This window comes from Carya illinoinensis, chromosome 6, assembly GCF_018687715.1.
Source record: "Carya illinoinensis cultivar Pawnee chromosome 6, C.illinoinensisPawnee_v1, whole genome shotgun sequence".
In the NCBI taxonomy this organism is placed as follows: Eukaryota; Viridiplantae; Streptophyta; class Magnoliopsida; order Fagales; family Juglandaceae; genus Carya; species Carya illinoinensis.
This window is the reverse complement of record NC_056757.1, coordinates 36,086,974-36,109,152: the sequence shown is the minus strand read 5'-3', so window position 1 is coordinate 36,109,152 and position 22,179 is coordinate 36,086,974. Positions and strand designations below refer to the sequence as shown.

At 40.9% G+C, this 22,179-nt stretch overlaps 1 protein-coding gene across 2 annotated transcripts; it reads right to left on the bottom strand.

Moving 5' to 3' along the window:
* Positions 1–23: 23 nt before the first annotated feature.
* Positions 24–22,154, bottom strand: LOC122312973 (vacuolar-sorting receptor 3-like). 2 transcript variants are annotated; one of them, XM_043127664.1, is made up of 12 exons: positions 21,482–22,153; positions 18,802–19,494; positions 18,623–18,711; positions 18,395–18,464; positions 18,241–18,324; positions 18,054–18,130; positions 17,779–17,860; positions 2,468–2,550; positions 2,279–2,345; positions 1,179–1,307; positions 966–1,075; positions 24–335 (listed from the first exon to the last, which is right to left on the bottom strand). In XM_043127664.1, the coding sequence occupies exons 1-12, from the start codon at positions 21,786–21,788 to the stop codon at positions 237–239; spliced, it is 1,890 nt and encodes a 629-aa protein (XP_042983598.1). In that variant the 5' UTR covers positions 21,789–22,153; the 3' UTR covers positions 24–236. The 2 variants fall into 2 exon arrangements, with proteins under 2 accessions (XP_042983598.1, XP_042983597.1); XM_043127663.1 differs by having other exon boundaries at positions 18,623–19,494; positions 21,482–22,154.
* Positions 22,155–22,179: the final 25 nt, after the last annotated feature.

The window sequence follows — 22,179 nt, the reverse complement described above, 5'->3', positions numbered from 1 at the left end:
ATTAAGTGGGAAGACTTCCTACAGGCTTTGCAATCTGCTTATCTTAATAATGTTCAGCATGTTGTACAACTAACAAATAAAATGAAAGATTATCCTCCCTAGTATTGTTTTGTCCTGTATAATACACAAGAACATAAGATCGATCCACTCTCAAAATTCACGACTGGATAAAGATGGGTGTACCAAGGCAGCTTTACCTGAATCCTCAAGAAAAATGGAGGACGGATTTTTCAATTTCATGGATGTTCCCCATTGACATGACTTGGTACTTCAGCTTGACTGTCTAGAGGCATATACTGTGCCATGATAGCTCTGATTTCTGAATCCATGTATGACTGCAGAAAAAACAATCATGAAAACATCAACCTCCTGAATATTTTACCCAACAGAAATCAAAGCTTTATATCCTTTTTTTTTTTTTGGAAGCCACCTTAAGATAGTAAGTTCAGAATATTATGCAAGGGCGCATTGAAGTAAACAAAACTAAACAAACAAAATTATTATAGCTTCATTAAAGTCCACAATAATGACTGAAGAGTAATCATCATACCTAAAATGTCCAAGAATAGACTAGAATATAAGGATGGCTGTTTCCAACTAGAGAGTATTCAGTTTCTTTTTTCCCTTTCTAAGTATTAATACAAGTAACATTTATAAAGAGACCGATTGAACAGAACCCACTTTTGTATAAAATTTCTACCAAACAGGACCCAGTATAGTACTAAGTATTTTAGAGATCTCATATGACTGTCAAGATAGGTATAAACCAATGCTGAAACCAAAAGTAAAGGGAACAGAACCCACTTTTGTATAAAATTTATACCAAACAGGACCCACTAAGCATTTTATAGATCTTATTTGACTGTCAAGATAGGTATAAACCAATGCTGAAACCAAAAGTAAAGGCTCCCTATCAACATGAATATATGGAGTCAAGAAACATAAAAATAATGCAACAAGCTTACCCGTAATCTATATTTGTACACAAGATATGCCCCACCAGCAGCCATAGCCAAGCCTATCAATATGACCCAAACTGCAGCCCAAGCAGATTTTGTCTCCCTGGATCTCTTACCTGCAGAACAACCAGAGAGAGGTATTCATACAAGCAAAATAGTACGCACCACACTTCAGACGTAAAGACTAAAGAATCATGGTGGATGGGTTGCTAAACTCACTAATGCAGGTATCATGGTCCCTGATATATAAGAGATCTCCAGTGCAAGTGCAGTCAAAGCTCCCCCAGGTATCCTTGCAGATACAATCAGGGCACTGACAGGCTTTTTTCTCTTTACATTCATCTATATCTGTATGGGAAGAAAGAATGTTAAAGTAAATAAAATTTATTAAACCCGTCCAGACAACATGCTTCAACTAGAAACACCCTTATCTGAATCAGCTGCACTCTCTTGATTGTATCAAGAAGTTAGGCTACAGTCTAGGGCTGCAAATAACGCGGGGTTGGCTTTTAAAGCAACTAAATGAGATGTATACTTCCTTTGTTACTTGGATTGCGCCTCCAATAAAATTTTCCATCACTTGTGTGTATATATATATTTATATATATAAGAAAAAAAAAAAACTAAATGAGACATTCAAAATACCTGCCAAGTTTGACCATGCTTCCTCTTTTTGTACAGAAAGCATACATAATGTATGAGATTACAAGAAACCCCACATTACAACAAAATGCTCCTTATTCCATGTTTTCAGATCTTTTTTTTTTTTTTTATAAGTAATAAAAATGGGGGGTGCAACACGAGGACGTCCCATGTTTTCAGATCTTTCATTAAAGCTTTTGACTTCTGTATAATATGTCAATGGATAGACTATGAAAACCATAACCTTTCCACCATTCTTGTACTCTTTCCAGAAACCCCTCTGCTTCTAGCCACATTTTCAACCTTCAAAGGGGTACTTTGAGTCTATAGTTTGCAGCTTATAAGTTCATTGGTTCCGATTGTTAGTGCACATGTACTGTATATAAGAGTCAATTATATCTTTAAATGTATGACCCTATAAACCATGATAAAAATATATTACCAAGTATACATACTAAATAAATGCATGCACACACCATATGTCAATCCAGATAATTTACAGCCCCTCATGCCAAAAAAGTGGTACCAAAAAAGTGGTACCAATGATTCTAGTTATCAATTATGCTGTAACCACTCTGTTATGGACCAGATGTGTGTTACGTTCCCATCATGCTTTAGCTTGTATGAGATGAAAAAACTACAAATACCCAAACATCAACAATGTGTCTGTTTCTCACCTTCACAACTTTTGATACCATCACCTTTAAATCCTGGAGGACACTGGCATTTTACCTCCCCATTATCCTGTTTGTGCAAACGGTGAGAATGTGAACCACAAGCTTTACTTATATAAAAAAAAAAATGTGAACCACAAGCCTGCAGGCACAACCCCTAGGTGAAGAGAGAGAAAGCTTCACGTGACTTACCGAACATGCAGAAAATGTGTGTCCATCTCGAGATTCATGCCAGCAACCTCCATTATTTACATTGCACCTGCCAGGCCCACTTGCTGAAAGCAAAAAATAAGATACTTTAGAAAAGAAAAATGAGTCACAAGATATTTAAAAACTAAAAGAACCTCCAGGAGTTTTTTTTTTTTTTTTTTTTTTTTTTTTTTTTTTTTTTTTTTTTTTTTTTTTATGAGTAAACAATATTATTAATAAGGATAGGCATAGCCCAAGTACACAAGATGGTATACAAGAGATAATACCCATCTAGGTCGCAATAGTAGAAACAAGAAAATCATTTAAATTTAGGCCATTAAAATCTATAGCTATGGCCCAAAGAAATAAAGTAAGGAAAAATAAAGATCAAAGCTCCTCTAGAGTCTGCTCCTTATCCTCAAATGTCTGCTCATTATGCTCTCGCCATATGCACCACATAATGCAGATAGGGACCATCTGCCACACGGCTTTGATTTGTGAAGCACCACCCAAAATTGTCCAGCCGGCCAATAACTCAACCACAGTAGCAAGCATCACCCAGTTTAACTCTACTCGACTAAAAACTTTGCTCCACAAGGCTCTAGCTGTCTCACAATGTATCAAGAAATGATCCACTGTCTCGCTAGCTTTCTCCCACATACAACACCAATCTGAAATAATTACCTAGCACTTTCTCAGATTATCGGTTGTCACAATCTTACCTAGGGCAGCTATGTAGGTGAAGAATAGTGCTTTGGGGGGCACCTTATTCCTCCAAAGTCTTCTCCATGAGAAATGAGTATTTGGTAGAAGTGTAAGGGACTTATAGAAAGACCAAACATAGAATGTACCCTTACCTGCAGGTGTCCACCACAGCTTATTGGCTCGTAGCCCATTCCGCTTCACGGAGTACACAAGGCTGAAAAATGCCTCAAAGCTGTCTACTTCCCAATCTTGGACCGCTCTACTAAAGGTGACATTCCATTGGACTAGGTCTCCTGAATGAACCATGAGATCTGCCACTGAAGCTTCTTGATCACATGTCACCCAGAAAACGGATGAAAAAGAGTCCTATTAGAGCCTCCTACCTACATCAAATGTCACTGCAAAATTTTATACAAGTACTTGCACCCACCACAAATTTAGTATTGCCAGTAAACACCCCCCACCCTCATCTTATATGCTTCCAAACCCCCACACCATAGGTCCCATTCCCCTCTCTAGGACATCAACCCCCCCATAAGCTGCCGTGTTTACAATCGACCACCAATTTCCAAAGGGCTTCTGGTTCCATATTATATCTCCAAAGCCATTTCCCAAGTAAGGCCCAATTGGAAGTTCTCAAATTCTTTATCCCCAATCCACATGAAGGAATTGGCCAGCACACCTTGTCCCAACTGATTAGATGAAACTTGAGTTCATCCCCCATCCCACTCCATAAGAAATCACGATGGAATTTTTCAATCCGTGCCGCCACGCAAGCTGGAATAGGAAATAGAGACAAAAAATAAGTTAGTAAGTTAGAGAGAGTACTCTTAATTAAAGTCACCCGGCCTCCTTTCAACAACTACAATCTCTTCCACCCTACCAGTCTTCATTCTATCTTCTCAATAATTGTATCCCAAATAGATAAGGCCTGTTAAGGCAGCCCCCAACGGCAATCATAAATATGTCATAGGAAGAGAAGCGACCTTACACCCAAGTGTGCTGGCCAATTGCCGAGTGTTACTGATGTTCCCAACTGGCACTAACTCTGATTTATCAAGGTTCACTCTTAAGCCTGACGCTGCTTTGAAGCATAGTAGAAGTGCCTTCAGTGCCCTAAGCTGGTCTTGCTCTGCCTCGCAGAAAATTAATGTGTCATCTACAAATAATAAATGAGAAATCATGATAAGGCCACTACTAGAATCACCTATTGAAAATCCATCCATACAACTGTTTCTAATCATGGCCGATAGCATCCTACTCAAGGCCTCCATTATGACAACAAAGAGAAATTGAGTGGATCGCCTGTCTTAGGCCACAAGAACTCTTGAAGAAAGTGGTTGAGTTGCCATTAATCAAAATTGAGAACCTCGCCGTTGAGATGCATCATCTGATCCATGAATACCATCTCTCCCCAAAACCACATATCTCCAACAAATAAAGAAGGAAGTCCCAATTTACATGATCATATGCATTTTTCAATATCTAGCTTACAGATAATCCTTGCAATACCAAACTTTAATCTACTATCTAGGCATTCATTGGCTATAATGACTGAATCCAAGATTTGACGACTCCTTAAAAAAGCATTTTGTGGCTTCGAAATTATCTTACCTATGGCCTCCCCTCGTCTGTTTGCAAGCACCTTAGAGATGATTTTGTACACCTCATTTATTAGGCTGATGGGCCTAAAGTCTTTCACCTTCGATGCTATGATCTTCTTCGGGATTAAAGCAATAAAAATAGCATTCTGGCCTTTCTCGAACTTTCTAGCCAAGAACAATTCTTGGAACATGTTCATAATGTCATCTTTCACTACCTCCTAACATGTTTGGAAAAACCCCATCAAAAAGCTGTTTGGACCTGGTGCTTTGTCTTTAACCATTCTTCTTACTACATCATATACCTCCTCTTTCTTAAAAGATCTTTCCAACCAAGACGTTGTTTGTGGCTCAATAGAGTCGAAACTAAGTCCATATAGTTTTGGCCTCCACCCCTTTCTTTTTTTTTTGATAAGTGGCCTCCACCCCTCTTTCTGTAAATAGATGTTCCAAGAAATTCACCACGTGGTCCCAAATCATAGAAGCCTCCATGCAGTCTATACCATTGATGTTCAGCATCTCAATGGCATTATTTCTCCTATGAGAATTAGCCACTATGTGGAAGAATTTTGAACTTCGATCCCTTTCTTTCAACCATAGTGCTCTTAACTTTTGCCGCCAAGAGATCTCCTCTAAAGAAATTACTCTTTCCAACTCTGACGTCAACTCTGCCTTTCACAATATTTCATCTGGGGAGAGGACTCCATCCTCAAGCATCCTCTCGAGATCTTGTAATTCCTCCACCATGGTTTTCTTTCACTCCCTTATGTCTCCAAAAGTTTAAGAGTTCCAGAGTTTTAAATCATTCTTTAAATCTTTTAGTTTGCCTGCAAGAATGTTGGAGGGGGTACCAAGGAACTGATAAAATGACCACCAATGCTTACCCTGTCCACAAAGTTTTTGCTTTTAAGGTACATGTTTTTTAACTTAAAATATCGACGCCTGCCTTGGATACTGCCGCCATCCAACAAGATGGGAAAATGATCCAAGTAGAGGCGAGGCAACCTCTTCTGACATACCTCCGAGTAATGTATTTCCCACTCCAGCGATATTAGGAATCCGAGACCACGTCTGATTATTAGACCAAGTAAGGGACCCCCTATGAGCAAGAGATCCACCAGATTCAAGTCAAAAATACAATTTGAAAAATTTGTCATGGCTAGGTGCAAACGACTGTCTTCAGATCTTTCGCTAGAAAACCTTATGACATTAAAATCTCCACATATGCACCATGGAAGGTCCCACCAGCTATGTATTCCAACAAGTTCTTCCCTTAATAGTCTTCTAATATTGTCAACATTCGGCCCATATACTTGCAAAAGCTCACAAGAAATTATCTTCCACAATTTTAAAGGAACAGGTCACTATATACTCCCCTACAAAACCCTCCATCTTCTCCACCACCCTACTATCCCACGTTAGAAGAATTCCACCCAACGCCCCATTTGAAGCCAGATAGACCCAATTTGCATAAGGGCAACTCCACACACTTCTCACTAGTTTTTTGGAATTTCAACTTGGTTTCTTGTAAACAAACAATGTCCGCCCTCCATTCTCGAAGCAAGTTTTTTATGCACAGACGCTTCTTTGCCTCATTCAACCAACGGACGTTCCAAAGAGATGATTTTCGGCTTCATAAAGGAGACACAATCCCCTTCCCTTTGGACCTATCACGGCTTGAGCTGCCCTCATAGTTCAATGACCATTTAAGTCTCTTAAGCTCCCGCTTTTTCTTGGTTCCAGCTTTCTTAGACTGAGTGACCCACCTCAATGGCAGTGAGAAGAGCCATAAACTGCTCCTCAAAACCCACACACTCCATTCCGACAGCAACTCGAGATGCTTGATGGATTGGTGTATCGCCTCTGCCTGAGGAGGTGGTGCTGCCATGGTGTTTTCCTGAATATGGCCTCCGACAGATTGGTCCTCCAGGAATTTTCTTGAATAGAAACCAATTTTAATAACAGTTACTTACAAAAAAAAATCTTAATGACAATGAAAAAAAAAAAAACTGGAATGGAAGCACACTAACTGCCTGTACGTAACGACGGGGTACAAATATCATTTGCATCTGAGACTTTAGCTTGAATCATGCATAGTCAAGGACCATACCTTTCACTAGCCACAATTGAATAATTGATTTTTTAAATGCATGCTAGTTTCTTGGAGTTGAGGGGTACAATTTATAGTGAAGAAAAGGAGTTGAAGGCAAGGTGTTGGCGGATATTGATAAATTTATGCTTATGGAAGAAATTTCTTGGAGGCAAAAATCAGAATTTTATGGCTTAAGGAATGAGACAAATGTACGAAATTCTTTCATAAAATTTGTTTATTTATCAAAAAAAAAAAAAAATTCTTTCATAAAATGGAAAATTCTCATCGTAGAAATAATGCCATTGAAGTCCTCCATGTAGGTGATAATGTGATTTGTGATAAGGAGGAGATTGAAGATCATATTGTGAATTTTTATGAGAAACTTTTTTGGAAAAAATTTTCTTGGAGGCCCAAGTTAGAGGAGCTGGTTTTTGACTCCATTGATAATCACACTGCAATTTGGTTGGAGAGGCCTTTTGAGGAAGATGAAGTTCTTGATGTTGTTTTTTTTTTTTTAATAAGTAAAAATATTTTATATATCAAAAGGAATAACCAAGTACACTGAACGTATACAATAAAACACCCAGCCCATAATAAAGCACCCCTAATAACCCAAAAAAGCCCGAGAAAAACAACCCAAAATACACTAATCCCAAAACTACCCAAAATACCCAAAAATAACACTGAATCTCAACCCCTTGTTTCCCGTATAACTAATACCCAAGCCAAACCCCAACCCCTTGTTGTTCCCGTCTTCACATTGCCCTCCCTTTAGACTTCCCTCTAACTGAGCTACCTCCCTTAGTGTCGTAGTTAATTGCTCAAGAAAGACACTGTAACTCCCTGTTTTTCTTGAAACTTTTGGTTTCAAGCGTGTGGCTTTCCTCGATCGCAGTGATTAGTTCATTGAACTGGTCTTTGCATCCTCCATGTGAAATCCCCACGAAAGGCAAAATCTCGTTAACTTTAGGCAGAATCCAATCCGCTATCAAAGGAAAAGAGACCAAGGAAGCAACATTATCCTCAAACACATTAACCAATTGCATTCCCAATTCTGGACTTTCTTCCACGCAAGGCATCAATGATAAGTCCCGTACCTCCTCATCAACTCCATTGTTTCTTTCCATCCCCATTAGAGCTTCTGGGGTGACAGCAAGTCCCTTCACCTCAGGCGACCCTAAACGTGCAACTTCAGCGGATCCTATATCTCCTTTACCGTTTTCAGGCAAGGGTGTAATACCGCCTAACGGTTTATCCTATGTTACCTGAGGCGAATGACATTCCATTACTGCATTCTCTAAACCAACATTAGAGGGGCATATCTAAGGATAAAGCTCCGAGTCCCGATGGTTTTTCCATGACATTTTTTCAAGCTTGTTGGGAGATTGTGAAGGATGACATTATGAAAGTTTTTGATGAATTTTACTCCTTCGGAAAATTTGAAAAGAGTTTTAATACTACTTTCTTAGCTCTTATCCCTAAGAAGGCGGGTGCTGTTGAATTGAGAGATTTTTGCCCAATTAGCTTGGTTAATGGGGTTTATAAGATCATTTCTAAGGTGCTAGCCAACCGCCTCAGCGTGGTTATGGATAAAATTATTACAAAGTCTCAAAATGCTTTTGTGAAGGGAAGACAAATTCTTGATTCGGTACTTATTGCTTATGAGTGTTTGGAAAGCAGAATAAGGATGGGTCAATCTGGAATTTTAGTTAAATTCGACATGGAAAAGGCTTTTGACCATGTAAATTGGGATTTTCTTCTTTACTTGCTCAAGAGATTTGGTTTTGGGGAGAAATGGTGTTCGTGGATAAGACATTTGATTTCGATGACCAACTTTTCTACTTTAGTGAATGGTTCTCCGGCTGGTTTTTTTCAGTAGTTCTCGTGGTTTAAGGCAAGGAGATCCCTTATCTCCTTTTCTCTGTCTTAGTCATGGATGCCTTGAGTCATATGATTGAAGTGGCAATTGATGGAGGTTTTGTGTTGGGCTTCAAGGTGGGAGATGTTTCTAGGGGCTGCATCACTGTTTCTCATCTTCTCTTCACAGATGACATTTTACTTTTCAATGATGCTAATTAGGATCATCTTCGACCTTAAGAGCTTTATTGTTATGCTTTGAAGCTGTTTCCGGGCTTAGAATAAATTTAAAGAAGTCCGAAATCGTCCCTGTGGGTTCAGTCAGCAATATTTATGATTTGGCCAATGTTATGGGCTGTAAAGTATCTTCTTTACCTTTGAAATACCTTGGATTACCTTTGGGGGCTCCCCACAAATCTTGTGTCTATTGGGATGGGGTATTGGGATGGGGTGATTGAGAAGATCGAGAGGAGATTAGCTGGTTGGAAAAAGATCTATTTGTCCAAAGGGGGTAGAGTTACATAATTAAAAGCACCTTGTCTAATTTACCTACTTATTTCCTCTCTCTTGTCCCTATTCCAGCAGGGGTGGTAAAAAAAATTGAGAGGATTTTTAGAAATTTCTTATGGGATGGTATTGGGGAGGAAAGAAAATATCACTTGGTGAATTGGAATAAGGTTTGCACTCCGGTGACTTGTGGAGGTTTGGGTGTGCGGAATTTGAAGCTTTTTAATAAAGCTCTTCTCGGGAAGTGGCTTTGGAGGTATAACAATGAGAATAATGCATTGTGGAAACAGATTGTTGATGCTAAATATGGCAGGATGTGGGGGAATTGGTGTACTAATGAAATAAAAGGGGTGTTTGGGGTGGGTCTATGGACGTCCATTCGATTGTGATGGGGGGACTATATAAAAAACACTAATTTCAAAGTGGGGACTGGGTCCAATATTTTTTTTTTTTTTGGCATGATGTTTGGTGTGGTGATTTAGCTCTTAAATTAGCATTTCCTAGCCTTTTCAGGATTGTTAAATGTAAAGGGGCTGCTGTGGTGGATTTTTACTTGTTTTCTAACAACATGTTAAATTGGAATGTGGAATTCACTAGAGATTTACAGGACTGGGAAGTGAGTGAAGCTGCTGATTTCTATGCAAAACTTTATGATTCTAAGATTGATCAGACTAGGGATGGTATGATGCAGTGGATACATGATACCAAGAGCAGATTTTCTGTGAAATCCTATTACAAGGTGTTAATTAGTCATGATAATATAACATTTCCCTGGAAATGTATATGGAAAGCTAGAGTGCCCAGTAAAGTTGCATCTTTTTGCTGGTTGGTGTCGCTTGAGAAATTTTTAACTACCAATACTTTGAGGAAAAGGGGTTTTTATGTGATGGACTGATGCACCATGTGTAAAAATGATGGTAAATTTGTTAACCATTTATTTCTTCACTGCGAAATGGCGACGGCTTTGTGGAATGAGTTATTTGCAAAGGTAGGCATCAATTGGGTGATGCCTTTTCATGTGGTGGAATTTTTGGCTTGCTGGCAAGGTGTAGCAGGAAGTGGAGGAAGTTCAGCTGAGTGGAGAATGATTCCCCTATGCTTATTCTGGTGTTTATGGCTTGAGAGAAATGGGAGGTGTTTCGAAGATCTTGAACGCACAATGATGGACTTTAGGGACTTTTTCTTTAACACTTTAAATTTTTGGGTGAACAATCTTGTGAGGTATATCAACATTTGTAATGCTTTTTCTTAGTACTGTTTTTGCTTTAGATTGTACCTGGGTGTATTCTCTTGTATACTTCTTGTGTACTTGGGCTATGCCTATTTACTTTGAATAAAATCTCTTTTATCTATCAAAAAAAAACAAAATGCATGCTAGTTCAATATTATTCTTTTGATAATTAAGAATTCTTTATGAATAAGCACAAGCAAGTGGAAGTATACAAAAGAGACGCCTATTAGAAGAAGATAGAGATACAATAAAAACATGTAGATTTAGCACATTAAAGTTATGGAGACATTTCAAGTTAAAGAAGCTGATAAAAATATGTTTTGAGCTCCTCTAAATCAGTGATGGTCAAAGATTCTGTCATTCTTTTCCCTCCAAATGCACCAAATGAAACAAGTAGGAATTATCTTCCACACAACTGCAATTTCCGGGCTGCCAACTAATCATATCTAGGAAGAAAATAGATCTACTTTTTTCTCTCCGTACACATGTAACTCCCCACGGTGGTGAGGGTGTCACGGTGGTGTAGGGATAGTTTTCCAGGGTAGTTTTTAGTTCTTTCTTGGTGGTATTATGGCATTATCACGTGAAGTAGTTGTAGAAGCTAAGTTGTTTATTCTTTCAAAGGAAGGAAACAATATACGTTTTTCTGAACTTGGTTGGAGGGAGAGGTTTGAACTTGTGGTGGGCCGAAACACATCTCTGTGGATTGTTAAAGTGTTGGAGGAATGCTTGAAGGGGGGGAAGAAGGAGGTGGTTTCGGTAATCAAAGAAGGATATCGAAGTTTTGTTGCTCAACGATGCTCGAATAGGTGAGGGCGTTATTTGTCGATTGCTGAATATGGCAAGGAAGGAAGAACTCGTATGCTCTGTTTTCTAGAAGGTGAAGATGGATGGGGTTGGAGGAAAGTGATGAATACGGCCATAGAAATGGTTCAGACCAGTGGAAAATGGCACGGAACAGGTGGTGGAGGGCAGAGTAATAGAGTGGAAAGGGTTTCAAACACTGATGCCAGAACTTTCAAGGAGGTTCTAACGAAGGGACCGACGGATGCGCAGAGGAGGACCGTCGGAGGTGCAGGTCACGTCGAAGGGGGGGAATTTCGAGCCCCACGCCACACTCGGAAAGTAGACTCTGGCAGGCTAGTTGGGCAGGAAACGTGGGTGTCTAGTAAACGTCTACTGGAGCTACAGGGGCAGTTGAGGAAGTTGCAGAAGGAGATGGAGGAAGTCAGGTGTATGTCGGGTTGGTTAAGGAAAAAGGAGGGAGATGGGGGGATGATAGGGAGAGGGTTGATACGGTGGCGTTTCAAGATGGGGGATTTAATGAGCCAAACATGGCTGGGCCCTTTGCAGGGCTGGAGATGGGCTTGGGATCCGGAAACTTCATACGGCCTCAACCCCTTGTGGGAGAGGCTCAAATGGCCTCTACGAGTGAAGAGCCCAAAGCTGGGCCTGGGCCTCCTCAGTCCAGGCTACTGGAACCCGTCCCCATGAATTACAGGTCCTGAGTCAGGCCTAGGCTTCCACAGCCCAGGATGTTTTCTGAAGACCCGCCTCTCTTTACGGGTTCCATCAACCCTGCTTTCTTCAACCCGGGACCCAGCAAAGCAGCAGAGGCCGTTGAGCCACCATCACGTCAGCTGTCGGTGGAGAAGGTGTCGGCGACGACACAGAACTCGCCGACGATGAGCCTGGAGTCTGTCGACGTGAGCCCAGAGACCGCGAGAGAGAATACAAAGTTGCGTAGCACAGCACCGAGCCTAAGTCCAAATCGGGACGGGTCTTTTCCGGCGCAGGAAGGACAGAGGTCACCGATAGGCTCCGAAACACTGAACCTGGGCTCGTTGGTGGCTTCTATCACACCTTTGGTGGGTGTAGACAAAGAGGGGGAGGGATCTGAAGACTTGATGCTCTCGGTTGAAGATGATATTGAAGAACTCTCTTTCCCTTATGTGTGTGGACAGCTAGGGCTGGATGATCTACCAGTAGAAGAAGACCCTCGGGGTTTTCAGATCAGTAGGGTGGAGGAACCGATGCCTTTGAACTTTTGCTTACCGGAGCAACCAAATATTTCAGATTGGGTCTTCCACAAGGTGAGGGAGATCCGAAATTTGGTGGGCATCGATTGTGAGGGATACGAGGAACAATTCATGGCCTTATTTACAGCAATCGAAGCGGGACACAAACAAAAAACGAAAGGCGAATTGAAGAAGCATAGGGAGCTTAAGAGATTGAACTGGTCGATGAACACGGAAAGCAGCGCGAGTAGGGGAAGGTTGAAAGGGAAGGGGCTGTCGGTTCCTCAATGAAGCCGAAAATTGTGTCGTGGAATGTCCGTGGGCTTAATGAGGTAAATAAGCGGCTACGGGTGAGGAACATGCTTAGAGAATGGAAGGCGGATATAGTGTGCTTACAAGAGACGAAGTTGAAGATGATTGATAGGAAAATGGTGAGGAGCCTATGGAGTGGTAGTCACGTGGATTGGTCATTCTTGGCATCAAACGGGGCGTCAGGGGGGGTTGTGGTAATGTGGGATAGACGGGTGGTCGAGAAAGTGGAGGATTGCATTGGGCAATTCTCGGTTGCATGCTCGTTCAAGTGTGTCTCCGATAATTTTTTATGGGCTTTTGCAGGTGTTTACGGACCCAACCAAGATCCGGTAAGAAAACTCTTGTGGGAAGAATTAGCAGGGATTCACTCCTGGTGGGGACTCCCATGGTGTATTGGGGGAGATTTCAATGTGGTAAGATTCCCGAGTGAAGTTTCGGGTTCTAGAAGATTGAGACCAGCCATGGAGGAATTTTCGGAGTTTATCTTTGATCTGAACTTGGTGGATTTGCCACTTGCTGGCGGCATCGCGACCTGGTCTAACAATCAATCCTGGTCTAGATTGGATCGTTTTCTAATTTCTCCTGAATGGGAAAGTCACTTCCCGGAAGTTTGGCAAAAACGTATGCCTCGTATTGGTTCCGATCATTTGCCTATTTTGATGGATTGCGGGGGAGTTCATAATGGTCGTCGGCCTTTTAAATTTGAGAACATGTGGCTAAAATTGGAAGGGTTTGTGGAGAGGGTGAAGCGGTGGTGGTCTTCTTATCAATTTCAAGGTACTCCTGGTTTCATTTTTGCAGGCAAATTGAAAGCCCTAAAAAGAGACTTAAAGGCGTGGAATGTGGAGTCTTTTGGCAACGTAGGAGCAAACCGGAAAGCTAAGATGCTGGAACTCAGGAGATTGAGAGACTGCAGGAGGTACAACCACTCTCTCAGGAAGAACAAGTTAGGAGATCAGAGCTGGTCACAGAAATTGAGAGATTGATCCTACTAGAAGAGATGTCTTGGCGACAAAAGTCTAGGGCACTGTGGTTGCGGGAAGGAGATCGAAGCACAAGTTTCTTCCACATAATTGCAAATTCTCATAGGAGAAATAATAACATTGAGAAGCTGTTAGTGGACGGTGTGGAGTGGGGCGATGAGCAGGTACTTCATAACCATGTAGTTGATTTCTATGAGAATCTACTGACAGAGCAAGAGAGTTGGCGGCCTCCCTTAAATGGGATGGAATTTGATACTATTGGGGCACTTGATGTTTCTCGGTTGGAAAGGGAGTTCGAGGAGTTAGAGGTTTTCGAGGTAGTGAGGATGGCCAGGGATAAAGCTCCAGGACTGGATGGCTTCTCTATGGGCTTTTTCCAACATTGTTGGGAAGTTTTAAAGGAGGATCTTATGAAGGTATTCCATGAGTTTTTCATGGCTGGAAAATTTGAGAAAAGCCTAAACACCACTTTTCTTGCTTTAATACCTAAAAAGGTGGGGGCTATAGATTTAAAGGAGTTTCGGCCTATCAGTCTAGTGAATGGGTTGTATAAGATAATCTCGAAAGTTCTTGCAATCAGACTGAGTGAGGTTATGGGGAAGCTAACTACGAAACCTCAAAATGCTTTCGTAAAAGGCAGACAGATCCTGGATGCGGTGTTAATTGCCAACGAATGCATTGATAGTCGGTTGAAGGACGGAAAATCAGGGATCTTGTGTAAACTAGACATGGAAAAGGCCTATGATCATGTTAACTGGGATTTCCTTCTACATTTGTTAAGGAGATGTGGCTTTGGGGTTCGGTGGAGGGCGTGGATACATTGGTGTATATCTACGGTAAAGTACTCGGTGCTGATAAATGGTGTTTCAGTTGGTTTTTTTCAGAGTTCTCGTGGATTGAGACAAGGGGACCCTTTGTTACCACTACTGTTCGTATTAGTTATGGAGGCCCTAAGTAGGATGCTCTCGGTTTTGGTTGAAAACGGACTCCTAAAAGGGTTCTCAATGGGCAACCCAGACAGGGATACGGTTATCATTTCTCATCTCTTGTTTGCAGACGATACACTGATTTTGTGCGAAGCCGAGCAGAATCAGATGCAAGTGCTAAAGACCTTACTCTTCTGCTTTGAGGCTGTCTCAGGGCTAAAGGTGAATTTGGAAAAATCAGAGTTGGTGCCAATTGGGGAAGTTTCTAATATTCGCCATCTTGCGAGAACGATGGGGTGTAAGATTTCCTCTTTCCCTATGACTTATCTGGGACTTCCTTTAGGGAGTGCCCCAGGGGCGCCCGTGATTTGGGAATCAGTAATCGAAAAAATAGAGCGGAGGCTGGCGGGGTGGAAGAGGTTGTACTTGTCAAAAGGTGGTAGGATTACTTTAATAAAGAGTACACTTTCTAATCTACCTACTTATTTCTTATCTCTGTTCCCAATACCAGCAAGTGTGGCGGTTCGCATTGAGAAGCTCCAAAGGGATTTCTTATTGGGGGGGGTTTGGGGGAGGAGTTCAAGTTCCACTTGGTTAAGTGGGAACATGTGTGCCGCCCTATATCTGGGGGAGGCTTGGGGATTAGAAACCTAAAGAACTTTAATTGTGCGCTGTTAGGTAAATGGTTGTGGAGATTCGCCCAGGAACACGACTCTCTATGGAAACAGGTGGTGGTGAAGAAGTATGGTGGTTTATGGGGGGAGTGGTGTACCTAGAGAAGTAAGGGGAGCTTATGGAGTGGGGTTATGGAAACACATCAGAAGAGGATGGGGGGTTTTTAATCGTCATGTAAAGCTTTGTGTGGGTACGGGTTCAAGGATCAAATTTTGGAGAGATGTTTGGTGTGCCAATAGGGCTTTAAAAGACTTGTATCCTTCTCTGTTCCAGTTGGCTAGAGATAAGGACGGTTCAGTGGAAGAAGTTATGGAGTTAGAGGGGGGCCAGTTTCTTTGGAACATTAATAGTAGGGCTGCACAAGATTGCGAATTAAGTACGTTCGCAGAATTCTACAGCCTCATATACTCCATAAGGCCAAATAGCCAGCAAGAGGATGTTTTGTGGTGGTCACTATCAGGCAAAGGTAACTTTTCAGTAAGATCTTTCTATAAGGCACTCACCCATGTGCCCCCTTCTACGTGTCCCTGGAGAAAAATCTGGAGAAATAAGGTTCCACCTAAGGTATCTTTCTTTGTTTGGACTGCATCCCAGGGGAAGATTCTCACCACAGATAATTTGAGGAAAATGAGGATTATCATCGCAGACTGGTGTTGTATGTGCAAAAGTGGGGGAGAGTCGGTAGACCACCTCCTGTTACACTGTGATATGGTAAGGGCCCTCTGGAACGAGGTATTCTTGAGACTAGATATAGCTTGGGTGATGCCCAAAACTGTGGAGATGGCGCTGGCCAGCTGGTCTAACATAAGGGGTAGTAAACCAATTAAAGCTATTTGGAAGATGATCCCTCTATGCATCATGTGGGTTGTATGGTAGGAGCAAAATGAGAGGACCTTTGAGGACCAGGCAAGATCAGTGGAGGAGCTTAAACTATTATTTTTTAGAACCCTTTGTAACTGGGCCATTGCTGTGGATTTTAATGGCATGGCCATGCATGATTTTCTTATCTCTAACGTGCCTACCTAGTTAGGGCGTTAGTATTGTAATTCTGGCTTTGCCATTGATCAATATATTTGTTTATTTATCAAAAAAAAAAGAAAATAGATCTACTACTTGCCTGGGCATGACCCAGGTGAAACCAATCCAACTGAAAAAAATACTTGACACTGCACTTGCAGTCTCACAATAAAATAGCAAGGTGATCAATGGACTCCCCAAATCTTCATCCATACAACACCAATCAATCGTGTGATGTGTCCCTTAAATTTCCATGGTAGGAATCTTCTCTAAAGAGGCCGTGCAAGCCAAAAACACAGCTCTCAAGGATACATTTGTCCTCCAAATATTCTTCCATGTAAAATGGGTTAATTTCATGAACAATAAGGGTACTATAGCAGGAACAAACACTGAGCATTCCTCTTATAGATGGCCCAGAGAATGTTGTCCTTACCTTCTCTTCTCAATCTAGTGGAAGATTTAAAATTCACTAAACGCATCCACCTCCCAATCTTGAGCCGCTCTGATGAAGCTTATGGTCCATTGAAGGGAAAAATCGGGAATCTTTAGGTTGTCTACTATTGAAACATCCTTTTTACGACCAACACAATAAACCTCGAGGAAAACTTCCTTGAGGGCCCTATCACCACACTACAAATCGCGTCAAAATTTGATCCTGGATCATATGATGTCTCTAAAAAATTATCCCCCCAATTTTTCCTTATATTCTTCTATAGTCCCACCCCGTTATGCCCTTCTTGGATTATATCTCCAACTTCATCCACCCACCCCCAACCTTTTGATGAGTTCTTTTGCCCTCTATATATGGTTCTTCAATCCCAGTCTTTCCACCAACACCACCCTCAAATTTACAATAAGCCTCATTTGACAAGTGCCCACGCCAACCCTAAACCCTCCCCTGTATTGTCTATATAATACAATACAGGGGAACTTCTACAGCCCCTGTATTGTCTCTATATAAAGATTGTAAACCTCACATGCGATAATTTTTTTAAAAACTAATTTTGTGGATGCAAGTCAATATCCAATAAGAACTTAATGATGCTTTATAGAACAGAAATTTTCTTTTGGATCGGTAAACAAGATTTATTGATCATAACAATAGTGAAGAGCCCAAGTACATGAGGCACACCAGAAAGTTATAGCAATTATTTATAGGAAAACAGAAAGATCATTCATTTACTGATATACTGCACAATATACACAACTAAAAGAGTTGCATTAAACTATTATTATGTTTATTTTGTCCACAGTCCACATGTTTGGTTTGACGAGTCACCAGATAACCCCCTTCTCCCGTCCCATCATTTCACAAATATCATTCATTAGACGTTACCACATTTCACCCCGGTCAAGCTTGATGCAAACAAAGCTACCGCACATAATTTACCTTCACAAGTGGTATAACCATCTCCTTTGAACTGCACACCATCCATCAAGGGGCATTCGCATACCCTCCCACGAAATGTATCCTGAGCAAATAAACACTATTGTCAATTGGAAGATAAACTGCAACCAAGACAACAAAATTTGGAGTTCAAGTTCCCACCAGAATAGGGGTTAAAGAAAAGGACAGAGCCAAAAGAGAACAGTAGGTGGGTGTTTTGAGTCTTTTATATAAATAACAAGTAGACAACTGATTAGCCAGTGGGTTTTGATTCCTACCTTACAGGCTGTGAGATTGGCAGCTTTGTCTTGCCAGCAACCACCATTATTTTCCAAGCACTCATTTGTCTCCACATCTGGCAGCTCGATTATAAACATCAGATCCAGATTAAATAAGTCCAGTTACCCAAGCGATCTACTTGTTCTTAACTATGCACCAAACTTACGGCCTACAGGAAAGACTTACCACTACTCAAACAAACAGCTGGTTCGGTAGTTTCCTCAAAACCAGAACAGATGGCCTTTAAGACTGCACCTTTTGCCAACTTCCCTGCAAGAACATATTTTAGAAAGGAAAACATCCAGGTTGCTAACTAAGAAATAGACACACACAGACAAACCTCGATACTGTCGGTTATTGACAACAAGGGTAGGCAATATGGTTACATCACCTCTCGATCCTTTCCCAACCTACCAAAAATATTCTTGTCAAACAGATGAACAAACTGAACTAATATCACCAATTTCAAAAGATTGCCTAAGTCGCTGCAACTGCCCACAAACAATTTGAATATCTCATTGGAAAGCCTAAAGCTGTTAAACAAAAATGTATAGAGAGGAAACAATACTTGCGCATCTTGCTCTTCTTTTAGAACTGGATTTTCAGAATCATCATTTGAGTCCCCCATGCACTTCTCAATCTTTTTTATATCGAGACCTGAGCAGGCATCACATGGACCACTTAAAAACCATTCATCATTAAGTATTGGTATTATTTTTATAAGGTGATATGATAAAATTACTTTACCAAGTGATTTAATGACAGAGTCTGCACAATCCTTGTTGTATTTTTTTTCTTTCATAGGACATCTGATTTGAAAATCAGTTACGTAGTCCCACCACACCCAAGGCTTTTTGGTCTCAGTTGCCACTCTAAAAACACATAGCTGCCTTAGGTTCTCAAGAACCACATCTTTCCCTTCATAACCCGTGCTGAAGTCTTGTTCAGGATCAGGAGCACAATATCTTCCATGATTGATACACTGGGACTTGCACTGTTTGCTTAAGGTGAATGCCTGGGGACAGTACCAAGTTATATAATGGGGCGTGAATTGAGTGTAACCACCTTTCTCAAGTATTTGTGCTGCACCCTTGAAATCCTTCACAAATTCCATCAACATGTCACATTTAACCCCGCATTCATCGTTGCTGTTGGTCCATAGTTCATATTCCACACGATCATCAGGATGTGGAACAGCTTCTCTCCAGTCAAGATTCACATTGACCATTTCCCCAGCTTTGTATTCTTTCTTTAATTTTTCACCAAAACTTTTTTCAATGAGCGCAGATGGTATCGTTATGTTTTCAATGTATTTTGCAGTGGCAGCATCCTCTTGAGGAGTGTCCATGGTTATCAATGCTTCCTCAATGTCATCTGCGACAAGAACTGCAGAAGCCCCAGCTTTCTGGGCATTCCAGACCTTTAAAGAGAAAAAGCAATCTGAAAAATAACATAAAAAAGTAACAAAGGTTTTAAGAGGAGGTTGTTGGCCAATGCACAATGCTAAAACTCAAGGTTTAGAATATCAACAAAACAAGAGCATCAAGCAAGCAAATCATTTAATGAACAAGAGCCTTTATATCATATGTGTGATATTAGTTTAATACACCCATCTTTCTGAGCTTCATGTACTTTCTACCAAGAGACATGTTAGATCTGGGGCATACCATTCAATTGAATGGGATGGCAGTTTCTTATTCTGAAACACATGATTCTTTTTAAGGTCTCAGTGGCAGTGGTCATGGTGGTAGTAGGGGATCAAATCCTATGGAACATCAATTTTAGTAGGGCGGCACAAGATTGGGAGTTGGACAGTTTTGAAGCCTTCCTAAGTTTGTTGTACTCAATCAGACCAAGCAACCAGCCCTCGGACTTATTGTGGTGGAAATCATCAGGCAAAGGTCGTACGAGCGTTCTACAAGTCCCTAACACAAACGCATCATACTCAGTTTCAATGGAAAAGATTGTGGAAACACAAGGCGCCCCTTAAAGCCGCCTTCTTTGTGTGGTCAGCTGCTCTGGGAAAGATCCTTACAACGGACAATCTGAGAAAACGAAGGGTGATCATTGTAGATTGGTGTTGTATGTGCAGAAACGGGGGAGAATCTGTGGATCATCTTCTACTACATTGCGAAGTAGCTAGAGGGTTGTGGAACGAGGTTTTTAGTAGACTAGACTTGGGATGGGTTATGCCAGAGACCGTAGTGGCAACACTAGCTAGCTGGACTGACCTAAGGGGTAATAACCAGATTAAGGCTTTATGGAAGATGGTTCCGATTTGCATCCTATGGTGCGTTTGGCAGGAGCGCAACGCACGGACATTCAAGGACAAAGAGAGATCGATGGAGGAGCTGAAAACTTTCTTTTTTAGAACTCTTTGTACTTGGGCCATCGCTGTTAATTTTAATGGCCAAGATCTTCATGATTTCCTTTTTTCCTTCGTCCCTACATAGCTAGGACATTCTTTGTACTGAACGTGGCTTTTGCCGATTCTTTTATAATATACTTCTTACTTTTCTCAAAAAAAAAAAAAAATGATTCTTTTTATAAGTTTCTTATATATATAAAACTTAATTAAAAGAAACCCATTCATGAATTTATTGTACCACTAGAACATCACTCCTAGGTATAGCTCTTGTATATGACCCGTGTACTTGGGTTTTTGCCTATTCCTACTATCAATAAAATCTTATTTAACAATAAAAAAAATTAATTAAAAGAAAAGGGAGTTACTCAAATACACATGAAGTATAAAAGAGATAGAAAAGGAAAGACAGTTGTGAACAGCCATGCAATGGAATAGGTTGTTTAGGAGGAGTGCGATGAGATGCCTGACATCGAAATCAACCGAAGCACCTTTAAAGTGGAGCAAAAGGAAATCTAACCAATATAAGGTTCCCTAAACCGCCAAAATAAACCATTTCAACTTCAGAACTCACAAAAACAAGCAATGCGAATAAAGGCTCCCATCCGAATACACCAAAATATAGCTCCTAGAAGCAAATTGAACCAAATTACCAATAGGCTACTCCCTAAATTAAGCCACAACAAAGAAAATGATTGAACCTCACTATAACAAGCAAGTTCGTCAAAACTGCCAAAAAGTTGCCTCTCCAATCAACCAAGAAAAGCTTTAAAAAATATTAAAAAAAGAAGAAAGAGAAGAAGCACATGTATCCAAATGACAGGCACGGTACATCATCGATTAACAAAATAGTGATCAAATTAAGTCAATGACTTCAGAGTAATAAGCAAATTAACCAAAAATGTCCAAAGGGTCTCTAGACTCTCTACCAAAAATAGTTTTAAGAAAAGGCACAATTTGATCCAAATGACCAAAAGGGGACCACCTCAATCAACCAAAACAAAGAAATTGAACCTCAAAAATCACAATAGTAACCAAATTGATCAAACCGCAAAAGGGTACCTCCACGATCGACCAAAACGAAGGTCGGTAGAGCACCGGCCTTCGACTTGAACGAAATCCCGAACTCATCGAAATCTCTGCAACCCTTTTGGTTCTCCTTTGGGTACACCACAACTCCAGCCATGCTGCCCCCATACTGAGGTATTCCAAAGTTCCCAATGGCACTGTCATGCGTGCCTTTGATGCTCTCCGGCGACGTTACCCTCAAGCTGTTCTTCTCCACCACAAATCTCGCCAGGGTTGAAGGTATCAGAGACACCACCAGAAACCCTAAGAAGATTCTCAGTGCTGATCTCTGAAACTCCATTTTCAGGTCTACAAGGGACAACGAAAAATAGGTTTTGGTATTTCAGTTGATGGAAAACAGAGAGGAACAATTGTGTCTTTGAAATATGCAATTCGGGGGTTGGGGAAGTTATGTTTTGAGAAAACGAAACGTTGGGAGGTTAATTTGATCTGTCAATGATATTGTTACAGCCTTCCAACAACAAACAGATTGATTGCTTTCGTTCTCTTCGTCGCCGTTGATTATGCCGTTGGATTTGTGTGCGGTTGTGTAGGAAAGAGCTGGAAAAACCCCAAGAAATGTCTAGTCTTGGATGGAAACGCTATTAAGCATCAGCCCTTTTTTTAAGAATGCCAACAATTGGGTAGGATAGCAACAAGCAAATCAATTCACATTTATTTCTCAACAATAA

What these genes read in the sequence shown, in the direction of transcription:
- LOC122312973 (XM_043127663.1), bottom strand. Translation starts at nt 21,788, where the DNA reads ATGGAGTTTCAGAGATCAGCACTGAGAATCTTCTTAGGGTTTCTGGTG. An exon ending in TGGTTATACCACTTGTGAAG is followed by an intron (nt 2,551 to 17,778) that starts GTAAATTATGTG and finishes TTTTGCTTTCAG; the next exon opens with CAAGTGGGCCTGGCAGGTGC. An exon ending in TGTACAAATATAGATTACGG is followed by an intron (nt 336 to 965) that starts GTAAGCTTGTTG and finishes TTTTTTCTGCAG; the next exon opens with TCATACATGGATTCAGAAAT.